Source organism: Calidris pugnax, unplaced genomic scaffold (genome assembly GCF_001431845.1).
Source record: "Calidris pugnax isolate Ruff unplaced genomic scaffold, ASM143184v1 scaffold31, whole genome shotgun sequence".
Classification (NCBI taxonomy): domain Eukaryota; kingdom Metazoa; phylum Chordata; class Aves; order Charadriiformes; family Scolopacidae; genus Calidris; species Calidris pugnax.
Genome location: NW_015090786.1, coordinates 5,149,830 through 5,167,750, shown reverse-complemented (window position 1 = coordinate 5,167,750; position 17,921 = coordinate 5,149,830). Strand labels below are relative to the sequence as shown.

General features: G+C 42.3%; 2 protein-coding genes across 5 annotated transcripts in view; one reads left to right on the top strand and one right to left on the bottom strand.

The window, feature by feature from the left end:
- PUS10 (pseudouridylate synthase 10) overlaps positions 1 to 11,249 on the top strand; it is a 37,164-nt gene extending 25,915 nt beyond the window's left edge. For all 3 annotated transcript variants that reach the window (XM_014966375.1, XM_014966373.1, XM_014966374.1), the window contains exons 11-18: positions 443 to 568; positions 2,250 to 2,306; positions 3,247 to 3,323; positions 3,416 to 3,471; positions 3,597 to 3,714; positions 4,906 to 5,048; positions 5,726 to 5,825; positions 7,489 to 11,249. In XM_014966375.1, coding sequence (XP_014821861.1) covers positions 443 to 568; positions 2,250 to 2,306; positions 3,247 to 3,323; positions 3,416 to 3,471; positions 3,597 to 3,714; positions 4,906 to 5,048; positions 5,726 to 5,825; positions 7,489 to 7,527 — 716 coding nt within the window. In that variant the 3' untranslated portion in view covers positions 7,528 to 11,249. The remainder of the gene's footprint in view (positions 1 to 442; positions 569 to 2,249; positions 2,307 to 3,246; positions 3,324 to 3,415; positions 3,472 to 3,596; positions 3,715 to 4,905; positions 5,049 to 5,725; positions 5,826 to 7,488) is intronic.
- Positions 11,082 to 17,921, bottom strand: part of REL (v-rel avian reticuloendotheliosis viral oncogene homolog) — a 41,942-nt gene continuing 35,102 nt past the window's right edge. For both annotated transcript variants that reach the window (XM_014966372.1, XM_014966371.1), the window contains exons 6-10: positions 15,825 to 15,929; positions 15,287 to 15,499; positions 14,876 to 14,944; positions 14,696 to 14,770; positions 11,082 to 14,018 (exon numbers count right to left, since the gene is read on the bottom strand). In XM_014966372.1, the coding sequence (XP_014821858.1) occupies positions 13,225 to 14,018; positions 14,696 to 14,770; positions 14,876 to 14,944; positions 15,287 to 15,499; positions 15,825 to 15,929 (1,256 nt within the window). In that variant the 3' untranslated portion in view covers positions 11,082 to 13,224. The remainder of the gene's footprint in view (positions 14,019 to 14,695; positions 14,771 to 14,875; positions 14,945 to 15,286; positions 15,500 to 15,824; positions 15,930 to 17,921) is intronic.

The window sequence follows — 17,921 nt, the reverse complement described above, 5'->3', positions numbered from 1 at the left end:
TTGGTGGACAGGCATATGTATAGCACTAGTTTGGTATAGGAGAGGCTCGATAAAGGCGATGGTCTGATAAAAAAAAAAAATTATGTTTCCATTCAGAATTAAGTTGACTCAGACTAGGCACTTGAACTTGTAGGTTTTTATTCCCAGTTGAGTCAGGCTACATACAGTTTTGTTTCTGTGGTTATACCTGAAGGTATGACTGTAGCAGCAGTCTCTCCAAGTCTACCTTTAAGCTGGCCATCTCGGATACTGAAACTCTTGTAGGTGCAGCAGCGTGTGTTTCACACTGTTGTTGTAATGCTCTTGCCATAAACCAAGTTTAAGCCTGAAAATTTATTTTTCCCAGTGCTCCAATGCAAGTTAAATGTGTTGTGCTGTGCAATATTGCAGCTTTTGTCCATTGCTTTGGAACCATTGCAGGTAACATAGTTGTTTTTTACAGGAAGATACAACAAATACTCAAGGAATTTACCTCAGACTCCCTGGATTATTGATGGGGAGCGGAAGCTGGAATCTTCAGTGGAAGAACTGATTTCAGAGCATCTAATGGCGGAATTCAAAGCAGATAGTAAGTATCGAGGAGATCTTTTACCATATATTTTTCATTATTACTAGAATATTTTTCTTAGTAGCTAATCACTTAATACAAGAGTGTAAGGGAAAAACACTATGTTTCTTCATCCCCCTCTCATCCTTCCAAGTCCAAACTTGTAAACTTTTTTTAGCCATGATCTGCAAGTAATTAGATGACTGCTTTGTTTTATGCAGTGTCTTTTATCCTTCTGAAATATCTCCTCAGTTGATCTGATGATGCAAATATTATGGTTTTATGTGGTAGTATTTTTGCCTAGCCATACTTATTAGCGGTTGGTAATTCATAAATGACTTGTAACAAGAAGGTTTTTGCCATCAGTGTTCCACAATTATCTGCCTATCTTTTGACTGCTTCATTTTTCTTACCTTGATTAATTTAGTTTCTTCAGTGCATAGAGTTCTACAAGCTAAATGCTTAGCAAGGGATTATCCAGATGAAATAATCATTGCCCATCATATGCCATCTTCTAGATGTGGAATTAGAGACATAGAAGGCCCAAGGAAAAATTGCATTAAATATTAGTTTTGAAAAAACAGCTGCTTTTCCTTCCCATGGATATGTTAGTCTAAACACTAGGAAAATCCTCAAACCATGTCTTTAGGCCAGGTACTAATAACACCTTATTTCAGCTTGCAGAACTATTACAGGTGTCTACCAGAAGTGCGTGTGCAGTAATGTTGAGAAGAGATATAAAGAAATAGAAATACCGTTGCCAGTAGGTCAAGGGAGGTGATCCTTCCTCTCTCTTTAGCCCTGGGGAGACACATCTGGAGTACTGTGTCTGGTTCTGGGCTCCCTGGTACAAGAAAGATGTGGACATATCAGAGCGAGTCCAGGTCAGGGCTGTGAAAATGATTAAGGGCTGGAGTGGTCCCAGCTAAGAAAAATCTGTTAGTATGACCAAAATACACCTTCATGACCATGAAAAGTGATTATGTAGTTGTCATAATACGACCAGAGAAATGAGAAAGCATAAAGGTTTCCTCAGTTTTTATTCTATGTTTGTTCCCTGCGGAGGAAAAAATTTTGAAACCATCAGTTTTTCAGAGACCCTTTGGAATAGAGCTGCAGGGTTACCTCTAGTGCAGGGTTTTGTCCCCCATTCCTTCAGGCAAAGCCTAAAGGTGGAAGGGGTACAATGAAGGAAACTACCCAATAGTACACTTTTGTAGCTTGAAAGATGAAAAAACAAATACACAGACTTTACTTTTCAGTTTGGACTCGAATTATCTTCCTCTTTTGTCCAGGTGTGTGTGACTAGCAGAAATTTCTCTGAAATCTTTGGAAACCATTGGGTGTATTTAGGATAAAAAGTTTTGTTTCGGATGAAGACAGCTCGATTTGATTTTTTTTTTTTTCATCGACTTAGAATTAGCTGGGTAAGAAACAAACAAAACTAATTAGTGAGAGGAATTCCTTTAGGATGGTACTGCTTTTTTCAGACGTTTTCAGGGTTGACGGGGTCACATTCAGGCCAACGAACTAGGATTGCACTTCAAGAAACTTGTGAACCTGATCCAATAAGCAGTGCAGGCTTCATTTTGTAAAGATAGCTCTTTGAAGTGTATTTGCAAACAAGTTTATAAAGAAAATACTTCAATAGTATTAAAAATGTAAAATAAAATCTCACCTCCCTTGTTCAAATCTGTTACAGGCTTTAATTTTTCTTCCTCGGGAAGAGAAGATGTGGATGTAAGAACACTAGGCAATGGTAAGGCTTGGAACATCCCTTATGAAACATAGAAACAAAGAAAATGGTTAACCAAAGCTACCCTAATAGAACTTGCTGAATGCTAAATGTGTGAAGTGTGTGACTAGGCAGGCTTTGAAATTTTATCTCAGAAATGTTTTGGAGATATTTATGTATTTATTCCCAAAGACTGAATAGTTTTGAAAAACCAACGGAAAGAGGAGTCCTTTTTCAGTGTCCTTGCCTGCAGAGGTGCATGGAAATGCATAGCTTGTTAGGAGTACTTTATTTTATTCACTTCCTATTTTTAAGCCATTTGTGTCAGGCTGATCCTGTCTTATTTTCTGTTGGGTCCTTCTGCTTTGCCTCACTGTCACTGGGGAGTGGGGAAGCCTTATTTTCTTTTTGAACTTGAGTCCTTTATAAAGGTCAGTTGCTTTCCAGTATGCTGAAGCTACAATAGCCAACAGAGGAGGGGAAAGAAAAGGTAAAAATTACCAACGATGTGTTCCAGTTGCTGTCTGATTTGTAGTGTAGTTCTTGGCATTTGCTTATACTGGGGAGTATCCCTGGCCCTGAGCACAGAAAGTGCAGCTATTGCAACAGATGTTTAGCTGAGGGAGCGGGATTTAACATCATCTTGCACCTGGGCATTGCTGTAGGTGACAGAAAATAAGCTAATTAACTTTTTTTCTTATTTTATTTTTTAATTAGCACAGACTTGTACAAGATGTCTTCTGGGAAGTTGTAATTTGCACTTATTGCTGATACTGGGGTTTAGTAGCCAAAAAAAGTCCCTTGTTTCTTTCCTTCCATCTGATGCTACATCCCTAAACCCGCAAGTCCTATCCCTGTTTGCATAACAGCAGACAATCTTCGCACCTTCCAACCTTACTGCATAAATTCAAATGTTAATTTAGAACAACATGTTTTTATGTTTTATGACTGTGCACGTTGCCAGGAAGGCCCTTTGCAATTGAGCTTGTGAATCCTCGTAGAATACATTTTACTGCTGAGGAAATGAAGGGACTTCAGCAGGTAAGTCATTTGCACCTCATGGAACTCATAAAGCATGTGTTTCTTCTCTAACTGAGTAGTTTTGCTAACTGATTCTTTTTTAAATATCACAGACAATTAATAACTCTTCAGACAAAATACAGGTTCGAGATTTACAGCTTGTCACCAGGTCAGTATTTATCATCGCTGGCAAGGGATTTCAAAGCGGTGCTTCGGGAGTTTTGCAAGCGTTCTTGCTCACAGCGTTATATAATTATGCTTATGTTATGTGAGTAATTAATTTCTTTTGTTTAGAGAGGCAATTGGTCGTATGAAGGAAGGTGAAGAGGAAAAGACAAAGACCTATAGTGCCTTAATATGGACAGACAAAGCAATACAGAGAGAAGATATTACATTTCTAGATGATATCAAGGTATCTGAAGCTCTTTTTGGCAATTTATATAGTACCTGTCCCGGTGCCCTAGGGGAGAGTTTATACACGTACAGCCACAGACATATCTCTATTTCTCTGGGGTTGTTTTTTTTAAATCAGGGTTTCTCTTGCTAAAGGGACTTCGGTATCTCCTTTCCCCCTTCTCACCCTTCCTTACTTTCACCATTGTCATCCTGGCAGTATGGCTGCTGGCCGTTAGCCAAGACAACAAATTATTGAATGATGTTGACCTTCCAGTAGACCAAGTAATAAAAAGTAGTGAATGGGAGAGGAGGAAATCTGGCACCTGCAGCCCTTTCTTTACCTTAGATAGTGTTTTGCGTAGGTGGAAGGAGCAGAGAAGGTCTTTTGTTCTGCAAGCTCTAAGGCCATTCTTCCGCAGCTGCAGCAATTAGGAGTTTAAAATATCTATGGAAAATAATGCAAAGAGGCCTTACAAAGTGCTAATGTAACGCACACGCTGTGTTAATGAGAACTTTCCCTAAACGTTGGTCAGGGAGATATCTGCTGATGGAGAAGTGTGTTGGGTTTTTGTTGCGTTGCACCATTTCCTGTGGGTCTTGGCCATGAAATCATTCTCAAAGCGAGGGCTTGCGCCACTGCAGTTCAGGGAGACAACTGTTGTGAAGCTTTTTTTCAGCAGGCCCACTCATATCCTGAAAAGTTGCCTTTCAAACTGCTGCATCTCATTTAGGAAAGGGGGTGGGGAATGAACTTTTTAAAAGACTGTTACGAGATCTAATCTCATTTCGGTTGTTTTTTTTTTTTTTCTCCTCATTTTATTTCTAGGCAGTTGGCTGTAGCTTAGACAAAGCATTTTGTGGGTGGGAATTTTTGTGTTTGTTTTTGATTGCCCTGAGGCTCTCGCTGAGCTTCTAAATCCTGGAGTCATTCCAGCAAAGGACTATGGAGATTTCAAGGTTATTCCTCTGTATTTGTGATTCCATTAGTTTGTGTTCATATGAGGCCTTCTTATTTAGCCTTGGAGATGGCTGTGCTCTCTTCCTTTGATAAACATGGAAAAAATTAGTCTTGCCTCAAGAAGATTACTCAACTACCATAATACAACATAAAAAAGATGTGATTAGTTAACAATATATATGACTCTTACAATCTGTGCGGTATGTTGCATATTTCCTTCCTCATTTATTTTATTACCTCTTGTAACAGGAATTAAAACTTGACCAGAAGACACCTCTCCGGGTTCTTCACAGAAGGCCTTTAGCTGTCAGATGTCGGATCATTCACACCATGAAATCTGAGTACATAGATGAACATCATTTTCGCCTGCACCTGAAGACACAAGCTGGAACGTATCCTTAGGTCCCGTTACACAAGGCATTTACGAAACAGCTTGCTCATTAGAGTACTTGGGGTAATGGGAAGCTTCCTGCTTTTATCACTGTGGTGTTTCTAAATCCCTGCTCTTCAGCAGTCATATGTTGCTGCATAATGTTTGCTTTTATGTCAGAATTTCACATTCAGGCTTTCATTTAAAAATGCTACCCAAGTGTGTGTATTTTTGTGCTGACCACTCTGATAGTTTTAAGGTATGTGATAGCTATAAAAGTGTCCTGGTTAAACACACGCTTAAGCTTTTTCTAATTTAACTGAAAATTTCACCTTGGAAAACAAGCTTTTCCCCAATATTTAATGCACTGCAATGCAGACTGTAGATTGCTGCTACTTACAAGTTAACAGTTTTGTCATAAAGTCACCACTCACTTTGGAATAAAACAAAAAATACAGGTCAATAGTGCAGTTTTTGGCATTACAGTCAGAAGTCAAAAATTAGGAAATCTTTTAAAGATGGGTGTGGGCTTAGCAGGACAGTAAGGATGATCCTAACAGGATATTCATTGCAAATGGGCTTAGGAGTGGAAAAAGACACCATTTTTTGCTTTGAGTGTTTTTCACCGTACTCTTTTTTTTTTTTTTCCTTTTGATTTCTTTGCGGTAAAATACTCCTTTCCTTAGCCAGTATTTCTAGCTACATTAAAGAATTTGTGCATGGAGACTTTGGAAGAACAAAGCCCAATATTGGCTCCCTACTGAACAGAACCGCTGACATTCTGGAGTTGGATGTAGAGGTGAGTTGTTCCCCATTTAACTTTCCTGGCAATCAGAAACAGAGTCACATTTGTGAGATGGTTCAGTGCAATTGCTCTGACCAAATCGACATTCCTTTCCACTGTTAAAAGAAAAATTGATGTTAATGCAAAGATTGTGGTTTGTACCACACTGCCACATGTGACAGGCTTCCTCTGCTGATCTCACGTCAGGGAGGGATGGGAGGACACACCATGAATTGATGATGCTTATTATTAGCACCCCCTGGAACGGAGCTTAGCCATGTTACATGTACCACATCATTTCTTTTCAAAACAGGGTCGGATGAAATATAGGAGAGACTTGACTTCCTCTTTCAGTGCTGGTTCAAACGCAGCGAGAAATTGTACCTGTTCACTTGCTGGAGTCAGATGAAATAACAAAATTTCTTTTGATTAAAAGAATGTATGTGGAGATATGGATTTAATATTTAACTAAGTGGTTTGTTAAGGTTTATTTGAAACGTGGGGTTTCATTTCAAGTAGCCAGTGATCGGCACGCTTGTTCTCATGTGTTTCTGGAAAACTGCCACGTGTTACATTTTTCAGAACAGACTTATGGTTTTTTGCAAATCTTTTGTAGGATAATACAGGAAGAGAGCTTGCAGAGGGCACTTCAGTTGCCTCTGAAAACAGTAACACCTGACTTGGGGTGACAAACATCGCTCGTATGGACAGGTGTCACTACAGTTATTGGACATAACTGTGAACGATGTCTAGAGACGTGAAAATAATTAGTCAGCCTGCTAATAATGCATTTAATCAGCCTAAGAGCCTAATCCTTTGCTGAAGTTGTAGATTAGGCAAGGAGTAGGTATGATTAATGCAGGCAGTCTTGAAGCCAAGGCACTGAATGTGCTGTGTGGCGACGCCTGTGTTGTGATTGCAGATGCTGATAGTGTGGTAGTGTAGGCTGTTCTGCTTTTGGAAGAGGGTGAGCAACAAGTTTATGCCCAAAGGCAATTTGAGAGGTGGCCTCAGGGAGGCCAGGGAAGAAAGACATAATCCAAGTTGTAGTAATTACGACATTTACTTCTAATAAGGTGTCTGGTATGTTCTGTCCCTTTTGACTAACGGTCAGGATGACAATGATGTTGCCTAGATAATTCTTGTGAATAATGCATGACAGCTTATTCTTATGGTCTAGTTTTCCTTACTTAGGAGGCAGATATGGGGACAGGTGATGGTTTTCTACTCAAGCCTTGCCTGTACTGCCCAATATCTGAATGTTTCTGTTGCATCAATCATCAGGTTATTTGTTTTCACATCATAATGGCACATCTGTGGGATGGGTAGAAGATGGAAATGGTTCACATTTCTAATTAACAGTTCTGGACAGTGTAAATCCAGCCCAACGTGAGCTGGGCAGTAGTAGTACAAGGAGTTGTGATTCTGCTTTATGAAGCAAGCTCAGCTCCCAGAGAGCTCTCTCCAAACAGACATGGAGCCACTAAAAGGAGGTGGTTGTTTCATGCCACAGTCTCCTGCTTGTCTTGTCCCCTGTCTCTTATCTTAGTGTCATTTACTCTGTTTCATTCCACTATTAGTCAATAGCTGACAAGCACAGAGTTCTGATAGCAAGTCTCTTTATATATGTAAAATATTAAGTCTGCTGATTTGCCCTTTTTCCCCCCTTCTCTTCTAGTCTGTTGACGTTGACTGGCCTCCAGCCTTGGATAATTAACTTTTCAAGTTGGGACAAAGAAGAAGCAGCTCTTCTGTCAGCAGCTGGTTGCTGAACACTGTCCAGTATTACAGCTTCGTTGCAAAGTATTTCTGTTAAACATTTGGATCATGTTGATCTGCCAAAGGATACTGTTATTTTGAATCAACTTTAAACATTCTGGAACAGGTAGTGTTCATTCAGTCTCTAGCCTTATTTTAATTTCTCCTGTGCATAAAAAAGATTTTGGTAAGCTACTATATTGGTAACAAGTCTTTTTAAAATCAAGATAAACATAAATGATGTAATGTGCCAATGGTGTACTGAGCAAGTACATCAAATACGCATTCTGCGGTAGTTCAAAATGTTTTAATTAAAAAAATCTGGCTTGAGGAAGGCTTTTATACTCTTTTTATATTGGATGCTGCAGCTTTCTTGTCTGGGTAGCAGTGAGTTAACTGAAAGCCAGTCCTGACTTTTTCTGAGCACTGTTCATGCAGGAAATCCCCAAAGTCAGGGAGGCTCTGAAACCCGTGGGATAGTGCCTGGAACGAGGCAGGACTCAGCACTGTGCTGGCTACTTTTTGCTCAGTGTCAGTTTTAAAGATGGGCAAATTTGTCCCTCACAGTACTTTTCAAAGGGAACAATGGTTTTCAGAGGAAAACTTTGACTTAAACCCAGATTTTTCTCATGTAAAAACATCAGCGATGCTTCCTAGAAACAACAGTTGAGGTACTTGAGGCCTCAACAGCTCTCTGGCCTGGTGACAGTCCTCTTCAAGTGCAGGATTTCCCCAGTTGAGTCACCATATATAAAAAGACTTGGAACTCCTGGCGGTGATGCACGATGGAAATCTAAAGAAAAATAGGAATACTAAGAACCCCAAAGTACAGGCAAATATAAGATATACTGAAGAAAGCTGGTATTGAGAGAACAAGTCTGAGATAAAAAGCTTTGTTTGTAGCACAATACATTTTTTTTCTAGTGTCCAACTTCAGATGGGTGCCTGGAAGAGCTGAACAGTGTCTAGAAACTTGCCTGGAATAGGGAAGACCTAAGGTTTTTTCTCTGGTTGTGTTACTTTAAATGTTTCACACAAAGCAGGGGCTGGGCTGCAGGGTTATTTTTATGTTTCTTAGCCAGGTCCCACCACCTACATCTTTAGGAAAAGCCATTTTTATGCCTATATCATGTTAATCCATTAGGAAGATGCTTCTGCTTACCTGAAGTATGGAAGAAAGTTAAATTTCAAACCTTAATTTCTTTTCAATAACTTAAGGGCTCTTCATTAATTAACAATACAGAAATAAAGAAGGTAATATTTGCCAAGACAAACCACTGTTTGGGGACAGGGAGGATTACCGAGATGTCTTACCTTCAATTGAGTGGTGCCAGAATAGAACAGCTGCAGCTGAAGACTCAAAAAGGCGTTAATAACTACATTTTCAAGGAGCTCCTAAAAACTGATCTTGAAAAATTAGTCTAAATATTATACACTGTGCCTGTAATGGGCTGTCAAAACTTGTGTCTCAAAATTTGTTTTCCTAGTCCACTCTAACATAATATCCTGGTAAAACAGAACCAATTTTCTGTTCAGTAACGGCATATTGTGCAGATACTGTTTGCTCTCAGACCTGATTGTGCCAAGGGATGGGGTGCAGAGAGACTCCTTATACATATTGTTGTAACAGCCCAGGTCAGCTCATGTCCTTGTGCCCCGTTAGAGGGTCAGGAGCAGAGCAGCGTAGAGGGGTCCCACCCCAAACTGACCAACTGGGTATTCCATCCCAGCTGCCCTGGGCTCAGCATAAAAGCTGAGGGATCAAAGGGCCAACCCTCTTTCTTCAGTGGCTGGTGTCCAAGGACTGCTCTTTCTGTTCGTCTGCCTTTGATGCTGATCTGAGCATTCCAGACTCCTCCAGATCCAAATCCAGCTCCCATCTGTCACCGAGTCCTGTCTGGGACTTTCCTTGTGCTTGTTGGTGACACAATCATCACCCTGGGAGCTTGATACCGTTTTGCATATATAGTATCTATTTCATTTTTAATTTTTTAATTATTATTATTTTATTAACTTAGTAATATTTTCATTAAAATAGTTTAGGTTTTTTCTAAACTCATAAATCTCTTTCTCTTTTCCTCTCCTCTCTTTGAAGGGGGCGGAGGGAACATCTGTCATGTTCATTAGTCAATCCAGCCCAAACCACGACACTTAAGTATGGCAGTAGTTTCAGAAGCTCCTGTTTTTCTAACACAAAAATAATAGGAACATGATTCAGACAGCAATATTTTTTTGTTTTTAATCTTAAAGCTGTTATGAACAATAGATTCCAGGAGTAGTTGTCTCAGATAATAATCTGTACCCAAAAAGGAAGTGTCATGAAAGATGGAAAACTTAAACTCAATTCAGAAAACAAACAAAAGAGAGAATTTCAGTCTCGTATCTATGCAATGTCTTGAAACTCAAAGTGAGCTACAATATGATTTATAAATTCCATAAACTGCAGAGAAAAAAATGTAAACAGGACTGCAGTGAGGCCATGACAGAGAAAAGCTGTCCCAGGGGCAGGCAGAGCTAACAGGGCAGCAGCAGGAAGGGCTCCTGCCGCAGTGCCAGGACGCTCCAGGCATTCCCGGCCACAGCTCACGTGGGGACAGTGGTGAGCATGCCAGGAATCAACGTGCAGCTAAACAAGGCTAGAAAGATGACACTACATGGGCCAGGTCTCACCTCTTCTCCATGCAACATAGAGAGATCCACCGAAAATTCTCAAATCGCTTATTTTTATCATAAAGGTGAAGTATCCAAATGAGCGGAAAAAAGCTGATGATGCAGGTATCTTTACAGCTTTAGACAGTTATTGTTCAGAAAATAACTATTTCTAAACTATTGTTTAGAAAATACTAAAATGAGAGATGGAATCCGTTTTTTTGAACTTTAAAGTCTGCAGTGTCTAATACAAGGTCAACGCTTTGAACTATCATAATCTGTAATGAATATTGCACCAATAATATTAATGTACTTTGGCCTTCATCTTACTTTTAGAAGTACAACACCTCCTTGTGAGTACTCAAACAGAATGCTTTGTGAGAGTAAAATTTAATCTCGTTCATGAGGCCTGTGTGAAAGAGGTAGGTATTTTCTAGCACATTATGTGAAAAATACTAAAAAAATGTGGTCCAGTTCCTTAGCACCATCTTTCTTTGCACTGGAAGCCACTGTATTTCCCTGAACAACTGGTCACCTATAATGTCCCCCTACATTTTTGGTGCATGCCCGCTTTCTAGCTAAGCTTGAAAGCGTCTGTCCCCTCTGCCCCTCTTGACTAAAAAGTCCATTTTTCTGCCACAAAAAATTGCTGAGAGCAGACAAATCCTTACTGCACACACTGCAGTAGGTTGTGTAGTGACCACTGGTAACTGTGAGCACAAAATAAGCCCCAGGATAAGCAACCCGTAACCCACCTTCTCCCATTTCTCTGACTTTCCAGCAGTGAGGGATGTCACGAATCTGAGAAGGCTGCAGAAGCTGAGTACTTAGTATAACCAGTTTTTTAATTACCAAACCGACTCGTTTACAAAGGAAAACAGAACTTTGAAAATATTTAATTATACAGTAGAAACAAATTGTACCTATAAAGAGCTTTCTATGAAGTGAGTAAAATGTTTACATTTAATATACTTAAAATTGAGAACTTCAAAAAAAAAAAAAAAAGAACTGAATAAACACATTTCAAGCTTTCTTTGTTATTTCTTTGGTCTTTCTGTTAAGACTGCAGAGGAGCTCTGCAGAAGTGAGGAAAAACTGCTGTAAAAGGTGGAGAAGTCAATTCACCGTGTTGTGTGCCTGGCGCCAGGGGAAGCAGTTTTCCCAAGTGTCTATGCCCTACGCCTTGGCTAAGGAGCACGTTCTGCCAAACCCACGGGATGGGGGTAATGCATTTCAGCAGCAGCACCTTAGTCCTTTGGAAGCAATGAATTACTGCAGGTAAGGAATCATTGCTTTCCGATAAACCACAAAGGGGTTTTGTAGTTCCTTTCTGCCTTAGGTACAACTATAGGTCTCAAGTGGCTTTTTTGATTTGGGGTTGTGGCTTTTTGGTTTTTTTTTATATATCCGAGTGTGCCTTTTTTATTGCTTCTTTCCATGGTGCAGTTTCATGTCGCCAAACAGTAACAATTACATTCTTAAGCCTTATCTGCCATACAAACCAGCTGGATAACTTAAGAAATAGTCATATATTTATTGCCGTGTTGCTTCTTAAAAAAATAATAATAATTATAAACTAGCAAAGCCCTGTAATGCAGAGTAGAGTGTCTTACCTAGCCAGGTCCATCCACGCAAGCTGTCACTGAACACCTCGTGACTCAGGCTAGGCATGAAAACTGGGAATCAACTGGAAGGGGGGGAAGTTCTGGTTTCTGATACAGAGTATAGAGGAGTGTTTTTAATTAGTACAGACTGATATGGCCGTAAGTTGTTAATTGAGTGTATCTATATGAGGCTGCCCTAAGACCGCCTCTGGGTTTGCCCCAAAGCTTTTTGGGAAGGGGGAGGCAGGATCTGAGCCCTCTTTTAAGCAGTCACTTGCATAGCAGGAAACTGCCGGGATACCTGAGGAAATAATCGGGAGATGCTTCGGCTCAACATAGTTCTGCAGTTCAAAATAACACACACGTCACAGCTACACACACATACACACAAAAAAAAAACTTCCGGAGAAATAACAGCGTGCTCCATTCCTAAAGCAACAGGGGTTTGTCATTTAAAATAGCGCACTTTGGATGAAGTGCAGAGAAGTCCTTACTTTCTGCTCATTCTTTTGTGCAGTGATTCATTTACAACAGAGATGGTCTATTAAAAAAAACTCAAACCTTCCGGTCTTTTAAAATATATCTAACAATGACATAGTCATTAAAAAAATTTTAGAGTAAATTTGCCTTCAAAGCAAATGGAGTGTGGTGAAAATGTGAAAAATCAATACCTTGGTTTAGGAGAAGAATATTTTATATGAAAGATGGTAAGAAACCTAAGCCTTTCCAGTAGATTAGACAGGGGGTGGTGAGACACTGGAACAGGTTGCCTAGAGAGGTGGTTCCCTGGAAACATTCAAGGTCAGGTTGGAGGGGGCTCTGAGCAGCCTGATGTAGTTGAAGGTGTCCCTGCTCCTTGCAGGGGCGTTGGACTAGATGACCTTTAACGGTCCCTTCCAACCCAACACATTCTATGATTCTAAGTTGAGTAAAACTTAAATGTTGTCTGGTGAGTCTAGTGAACTAGAGTGCCCACGGGCAGGTTTTTTTCCTAGTTTCTGTCTTATCAAAATTGAAATTTAATTTCCATAGCCAAAATGGTTATTTCCCAAACAATTTTAACCCTGTGAAGTATGTGAAATTTTAACCCTTCTGAAGATACCAGTTTTTACAGTCCCCAAAGGTAAGGAAGATTTAAATGTTGAAAGTTCCCTTTTCCAACAGCGTAAAAATACATATACGAGGTACTTTTAAAGTACTGAACCCCAAGCCCTACTCCCACCTCTCTTCTTTATGGGCACCAGTCTTTGGGCTGTCATAGGGAACCTTAAGTTATGTCATGAAACTTGCATAGTAGCATTCTGAAAGAGAAAGCAGGGGCTCCAGAAGGGTGAGTTCCCCTCTCCCCATAGCTAGCCAGCTGAAAAGCACTAGGTACCCGCTGCCGGCCCGCCACTCCTGCCTCAGTGGTTATAGCTCTGTAATATGCTATCGAATTGGAAGGACTGATAGAGCTCGTCAGCGTGGACACCGTCGGTGTCATAGTACTGGTTGTCTGCGATGCTATTCTGATGGTTTGGGAGGGGGTTGGCCGATAGTCTTGATTCGCTTAGAACTTCTTGGTCTAGAAAACTGTGAACCGCGGGGTCAGCTAAGTTAGACTGGGAGCTGAAAGGCGCGCTGCCCGGGGCTGCTACGGGCGGGCAGGCGGGAGGCCCCGCGGGGAGCTGCTGCCTGTGGCTGCCCGCGTTCAACACCGGGTTGTACTTCTCGAAGTTTATGCTGGTGCAGGTCATGTCGTCGGTCTCCATGCTGACGATGCTGGCTGTGGAGACGCTGATGGGGTGCGTCTGGTGCGCGGCGCTGTTACTGGGAGCGCTCTGCATGTCCGCAGTCGACACGGCCGCGGCTCCCATCCCGTTTGTGCTGCCGTAGTTCCGGTAGAAGCCCAAATCCTTCCCGTCGGGCCAGTTCAGAGCGTTGTCGGGGAAAGCCGGGAGCGCGCCGCCCCCCTGCGCAGAGGGCTGAGCCCCCTCTGCCACGAAGCTGTTGTGGGGGTGCGCGTTGAGGAGGCCGGCGGCCGAGGAGGAGGAGGGGTTGTAGAGCTGCTGCCAGCAGGAGGAGAGGGGGTCCTGCTTCCCCGGCCCCACCTGCGCGGGCGCGTGGGCGAGCTGGTTGCAGACAGGGTAGATCTGACTCGTGTTGGCCAAGGACCCGAGCCCCGGCATCATCAGTGTGGATGAAAACATGTTGGGTTCTACAGAAAGCAAAGATGCGACTGCGTTTTAATGCCCTTTTTTTTTTTTTCATATTTTTTAAAAATCACAAGTGGTAAAAAGCAAAGCAAACCCAGTGCTCTTAGCAAGACTATATGTGCATTTGCACTTTCACTCTTGCTTAACTGCTCTCCAGGGTGTACCCCAGATTTCTAGGCAGCAAGAGGACACTTAGACACTCAGCCACCTCACCCCTCTGTGGCGAACACGGAAGGTGACGGCTACATTTAAGTAAAGAACTGATGGTTTAAATTTGTGTAGTCAAAAGTACCGGTATCTTACAGGAAGAAACCCTCCAGAGAATATTGGGATTTCAAACAAAGAGGATATAAGGCCAGGAACTGAGCACACGTTTGAAGGGCTGAGTATCTGAACACAGAGAAAATCAGTAGTTATCTAAATTAAGGCTGAAAGCGAGCAATGCTTAAAGGACGAAGAAGGTGTAGCCCTCTCCTGTGCAAAGGGGAAGCTGCAGCACAGCTGGGGCTTTGAAAAGACTCTGAAGGAGGAAGAGGAGGAGAAAAAGTAAGAGAATGGTGCTATTGCTGCCTTGGGAATGCCAGTGCCCCCCCGAAAAAGCTCCAGCCCTTCCCCACAGCAATCAGACACTATTTGTTGCAAACCACTGCCAGACTGGGATGTGTGTGCAAAACCCTACCTTTCTTAATCAGCTTCCCTTCAGGAGTGACAGCGGGGAACGGAGCTGCTTTGGGCCTCTCTGGCACGTTTGATCCTGCGGTGGAAGAAAGCGCAAACACTCAATGTTTGCTTTTATACAGAATAACTCTATCTAAACATAAGTGCATTCAAACGAGAAAAAGACAAATATTTTCCTTACCACAGTCCTGTATGAGCTTTTGCCAAGCCAACGTCGATCTTTGCCTTTTTGCTTTGTTGCCATATGGATCTACAGAGGAAGGAGTAGAAGGGAAAAGTGTTAAGATTCTCTCTGATACAATCAATAAAGGAAGTTTCTAAAACATATACTAGATGGGCCCTAATTGTAGTAAAATATATTTTAAGAAAAATGTTTCACAGGTGACAGCACCAACCAAGACAATGTTATTAACAGTGATTCTTCATATCATTGAAAGAGGGAGCAAACTGTCTACTGCTACTTTTAAAAACCAAAAATCTACATTGTAGAAGCAGCGTTGTACAATTTTTACTACTTAAACTACCGTTTACTATCAACACAAGTTCTGCACTGATAATGGCCTTTAAGAAACTCAACTAATTGGAACCATACCCTTTTCATCTGGTAGGTATCTGAAATCCATAGGTTCACTGACTTCCTGGTCTGAAGGTCTTCGCAGCTGCATCTTCACCGTGACGGGCTCGGTGATGTCTTTGAGAAACGGTGGTGTTCTGAACACAATTGCAACTTGACGGTGAACGTCAGCTTGTGAGAAGGAACCTTTGGCCTCCCAGTTGTCCAAGACAAATCTGACTTCTATATCATCTAGTCCATTAGAAACACAAGATGCTTGTTAATTTGAAGAAGAAAACTGGAAACTTGCAGCAGAAAAAAGGGGGGGGAAGGGGAACACTGAAAGGAGTCTGACTCAGAATTCAGAGGCAAAGTAAACGGCTCAACTTTGAAGGCACTGAACATCTTTCAGAGGTACTGAGAGCCCTTGAACTTGAATGCCATTCTGTCCAGCTCTCAAACCAGACCACTTAGACAGGAGTGTGGTGAAGGGCTTAAGTTCCCCAGCTAGAAAGTGGTAGCCTTTGTCAGCCTTTGGGGATAAAGGGAGGAGAAAACCAATGCTAGTCAAGGTTACCTTTCTGAACTTTGTCACACAGTAGGAATATTTCGTCTCCTCCTTTTACACTTCCACAATTCTTGTTCACACGACAAATTCTTAATTCTGCTGTGTTGGGAGCTCCTGGAAACAATCAGGCAAATTTGATGTTAAAGAATGACTGTAACTTTGTCACTATTGAAGATGAGGTGCTGGGAGGTAAGGCAGGTGAAGGGAAGGGAGCAGCGGGAGGGGTGTGACACCCCAAAATCCACACTACTCGAGTCGCTCCATACAGGAAATGCAGGGCTTGGTGTTCCATGATCCTACAGCTCTCGGCTGCCCGTCTGCAAACACAAGATACCAGCACAGCTGTGCCACTCGCTCCCAAACTATCCCACACCAGTCTCAGAATACTTCCTCGAATGACGTTACTGTCCTCGGCCCTGCTGCCCTTCAAGCTGTAGCATTCAAAGCAGTTCTTTGAGGGACTGATTACCTGGAACAGTCATACTTCTCTGGAAAAAGCTGGGCTAGCAAGTCAAGAAAATTCCCCTCTGAGACATGTTTGGCCACTGAACCTCTCCTCTGTTACCCCCTCCAGGTGCTTGAGAACAGGTCTGAGAGTTTAACTTTCATGCCTTTACTTAGGGTAGCAGATTTCACCCCAAAAATGCTCAAAATTCAGCTCCAAGCTGGGGCTGTACATGGACAGCACTCATGATAGTTGCAGCTGCCCTGTGCACAAGCTCTGGTAGTGGTGCATGTCGGATAAATGAACCACCACCCAAGTTTTCACACTGCATCCAAACTGCCTGGTGGCTACTGGTGACCCGTGCAGGATGGAGACAAGCACTGCCCGATGGGGCCGGGCCCCATTCAGTAGCAGCAGCAGCTTTCCTGCGGGGTAAGTCTGGACAGGAGACAACTGCAAGAGAGAACAGCCCCTTGGAGCTTTGTGGGCTCTGTTACAGTTTATTTAAAAGGGCACTAATGTCACAATACAGTGATTCACAAGTAACAAAGAACAAACAAAAAAAAATCCCAGAAAGGAAGAACTCTCTCTAGAATTTCAGGTTCACCCCCTGTGCCTATATGCTGCGTTGATATTTTTAGTACACTATCCAGTACCAATTTTAAGACTCTGTCTTCATTTAACAAAGTAACTGATGCTTGTTTTTCTGTTACTGTGACCACATCCACAGTTTACTGCACCCTCTTCCACCCCTCCGGTCCCCACAGAACAAAACTACACTGTGCCGGGGTGGTCTCTCATCTTCTTCCCTCAAGACATCAACTCCAAATGTATTTAAAACACCTGGGAGGATCCGGCTCATGCCGCTTTGCGACCCAGAGACCGATCCTCCCACCACCACAGCAACATGAGGCTCCACCACCACGAGCTCCCTGGTCCAGGCACAGAGATGAAATACAAAACTAAAGCTCATGTGTTACTGTCAAGAAAAAAATAATAATCTACTTTAGCCTCTCAGTTTGAGTCAATTCCTGCCCAGTCTTTCACGATACCGTACAGCACAACAGATTACGCGTAAAAGAGCTCCTGGTAACCTCATGCCAGGCCCCGGTTAGGTAGTTGCTATCTGCAGTTATTGCTATCATTATTATTAGGAGAAGTGGGTGCTGCAGCCTCACTCACTACATGACACATGCCACTTCATGTGCTGAATGAATCAGAAACGCTGAAGGGAGGGGAAACAAAACAAACCCAGAAACAGCACAGGATCATATGACTGACAGTGTCATCGTGCGTTTTTCACAGGAAGGGTAAATTAAGAATTGCAAGGAGAAACCTAATTTTACCTTTGTTTCACTTCTGTATGCTTGAACGGCATTCGAGGTCCTTTTAACAGGTTTTGGGGAAGGTCTCCATGGCTGGAATTGGTTGTTTTGTCTTTAATTTTAAGGGGAGTTTAGAAGGGAGGATAAAGAAAAGCAACACAAGTGCCAAGAGACAGGGATGCAGCACTCTCTGCCCCAGTGCCAGGCAGGACCACTGAGTGGGGCAGCAGCCTGGGAGGGAGATGCTCTCTCTCTGTCGCGCCATGCTGGTCCCCATCTCCTCCCCCGCGCACGCCCTCGCCTCCCTGTCGCCTCCACTCCAGCCCAATTCCCCTT